The sequence below is a fragment of the Anthonomus grandis genome, chromosome 17 (assembly GCF_022605725.1).
Source record: "Anthonomus grandis grandis chromosome 17, icAntGran1.3, whole genome shotgun sequence".
Classification (NCBI taxonomy): domain Eukaryota; kingdom Metazoa; phylum Arthropoda; class Insecta; order Coleoptera; family Curculionidae; genus Anthonomus; species Anthonomus grandis.
In genome coordinates, this window is record NC_065562.1 from 298511 (window position 1) to 301719 (window position 3209).

The 3209-nt window shown below is 35.6% G+C and overlaps 1 protein-coding gene across 1 annotated transcript; it reads right to left on the minus strand.

The window, feature by feature from the left end:
• Positions 1-215: 215 nt before the first annotated feature.
• On the minus strand, positions 216-2708 carry LOC126746419 (uncharacterized). The gene is made up of 2 exons (XM_050454679.1): positions 2651-2708; positions 216-1205 (listed from the first exon to the last, which is right to left on the minus strand). The coding sequence occupies exon 2, from the start codon at positions 1154-1156 to the stop codon at positions 236-238; it is 921 nt and encodes a 306-aa protein (XP_050310636.1). The 5' UTR covers positions 1157-1205; positions 2651-2708; the 3' UTR covers positions 216-235.
• Positions 2709-3209: the final 501 nt, after the last annotated feature.

A 3209-nucleotide genomic window follows, 5' to 3' on the forward strand; every position in this document is an offset into this window, starting at 1 on the left:
ATAAAATGCGGGTGAACCAGATTTTTGTTTGACACCGTCAGAACGTTTTCGGCCGTAGGTTGTAGCGCGATGGCCGCGATGGTGAACGAAATTGAACTAATTGAAAATGTAAGAAATCATGAATGTTTATTTAACGTCAAGTCAAGACACTACCGAAATCAAAGTATGAGACAAGAAGCATGGGAGGAGATAGCAAAGAAAATTAATAGCCCATGTAAGCTTATTTTAATTTATTTTATTTATTTTTATATACATACATAGTTACATAGGTACTGTATTTTTTTAAATTTATTATTACGTTACGTCCACGTCGTACAGTTTCTAATTGCCATGGTACACTACCAATATCTGATAGAAAATAATCTCTAAATTTGTCCCGAACGCGAAAAGCATCTTGAGTAGAATTTTGACCCAAGGGTGGCACTAATGTAAAACACGATTCGAGGGTGTTACGATATATTTCTTCTGGCTCAAAATCATTATTGCAGCATAACATATTATGAAGACAAATTGCGGCATATACTATGTCATCAACAAAATCTGGTTGTATTTCCATGTGCTTAAGAAAAATTCGCCATCGTGCTGCAAGAATTCCAAAACTATTTTCCACTACTCTCCTAGCCCGCGAAAGCCTATAGTTAAAAATTTTATTTGGCTCATTTCCTGCTACATAACGCCGGTTATAGGGGCGTAATAAATACGATTTTAGTGGGAAAGCTTCGTCTCCCACAATAACATGAGGTAAAGCTTCACCGTTTTGTGTAAGCGGCTTATCAGCTGGAAGATTCAGTGTATTATTAGCTAACGAAATTCCCAGAGAAGACTTGGCAAAAATTCCTCCATCGCTGTTGCGACCATATGAGCCCACATCAATCACTATGAATCGGTAATTAGCATCCACCAGCGCCAGCAGAACAATTGAGTTACAACCTTTGTAGTTATAATAATTTGATCCGCCATTAATAGGACAGCGAATATTTATATGCTTTCCGTCTAAAGCGCCTATACAGTTAGGAAAGTTCCACATAGACTGATATCTTGCACTTATTTCTTCCCATCGTTGCTCTGTGGGTATTGGTAAAAATTCTGATGCTAGAAGTTCCTTTATGGCCTTTGCTACTTCTTTGATAATTTCACGAACTGTGCTAAATCCCATTTTATAACTGAAGCCAAGAGATCGAAATGAATTGCCAGTGGCTAAGAATCTGAAAAGAAAACCTGCTGTTAGCAAAATGATCACATTTGCATTTTATATAGAGATTTCCATATTAATTTTTCGACCCGATTTTGGCCCTGTTGTAATAGAAGGACATTGCTAAAATTTGGAGTAGATAAATTACTTTCAAATTACTTTAGTTTGTTTGTGGTACCAAAAAAGTATGACAAAAGACTTAAAAATGCATTATTTCTCTAAAAACAATTAATTTTTTATCACACGTATTTGCAGACGTCTATCAATTTTTAACATTTTTATCTAGATACCGAGATGTAAGAAAACACTAATTTTGTTCTGTTTTTTTGCATGACTGATAGCTTATGGCATTTTGAGACTCTAAAATGTATCTATGTCAAGCATCAGTTATTTACTTCTATTAGATCAGGGCATAAAATAGTTGAAAAGTTAACTGGGAAATCCCTATGTGCGCCTTGAAAAAATACACCTAATAGTATGTATATGTATAAATAATTTAACTTTTTAATTAATTTAAATTTGTATTTTCTTTTAGTGCCATCGGTTCGAGAGACTTGGACTAAATTGAGAAACGCATTCCTAAACGCAAAAAAGCGAAGGCAGACCAAGAGTGGACAAGAGACAACAAAAGTGGTTCCCTGGAAGTATGAACAAGAAATGTCGTTTTTAATACCATATCTAGAGTGTCGCCAAACTAAAAGCAATCTAGAATCACAAAAAGATCAACCAAATGTAATTGATGATGAGAGCACTGGCAGTGACGATGTTATTAATAATACGCTCCAAGAAAGTATCACCTTGAATGCAGACAATTTGACACAGACACAACATTCAAGTACTGACACACCAGTTATTAATACCCCGATCCATCCAAAATATTCGCAAAAAAAAGCCCATTTATCCAGCAAAGATATATCTCTGAATCCAGCAGAGGAAATGGTGCGTATCATGAAACAAAACGCCGAGGCACGAAATGAGAGACGCAATAAGATAAATTCAGATTCTCCTTCCTCTAATTTGGATGAGGTAGACATGTTTTACCTTAGTATGGCCAAAACAGTGAAACGCTTACCACAAAGGGAACAGGCATATATTAGAATGGAGTTTTGCCGAATGGTATCTGAAGCAGAAATCAGGAATTTGGATGCAAAAAGCCTTCCCGTCTCGGTGACAATCTCCACAGATAATCAGTCAACGTCAACATCATCTCTGCAATCCACTCCTTTGCATAGTCCAACTGATTTATCAACTCAATACAACAACTGTCCATCATCTGGTACGAGTACTTCCTACGTGCAACTTACTCCTTTGCGAAATCCAACTAATTTATCAACTCAGAGCAGCTGTCCACAATCTGGTACGAGTACTTCCTACTCTCCATCGCTGTATGAACACGGATTTACCCCATTTATGTAAAATATTACTGTAGATACTTATTTAGAAATAAAAGTTATTTACCTTAAAAATACAGCTAATCTTTCTCTTGTACAGATCGCTCTTCGAAAAGTGGTATCAATTTTTTTTATGCTTTCTTCAATTTTTCCATGTAAACTTTCAAATTGATCCCTGGACATCCTAAAGTACATATGGAAGCGATTTGCATCTTTAATAAGTAGATTCACTAAAGTATTATATTCGCCAAATGATTCTCTATTTTCGTTTATTTCGTTAATCCAAATTTTTTTTTTCTTAGGTTTTGTAGAACAAATAATAGCAACAGCACATTCTTCAATTTCTTCATCAAATTCATCTGATGAGCTTGAATTCATGGTGAACAAACGCAAACAACACACCGCTATACTGTCACTGCATCAATTAAATATAAAATATTAACGTCTGACATTGGTCAGACCTAATATGATGCATCAGAACAATCTGTTTACAACCCGTCACATCATAATGCATCACAACACATCGCAACACAACACGTCAGAGCAATGTGTTCCCGGCTTTAGTTATTTTATTGAAATAGACCGTATAGATCTTGTAAACTGGATAAATAGGCCTATTTCGAAAG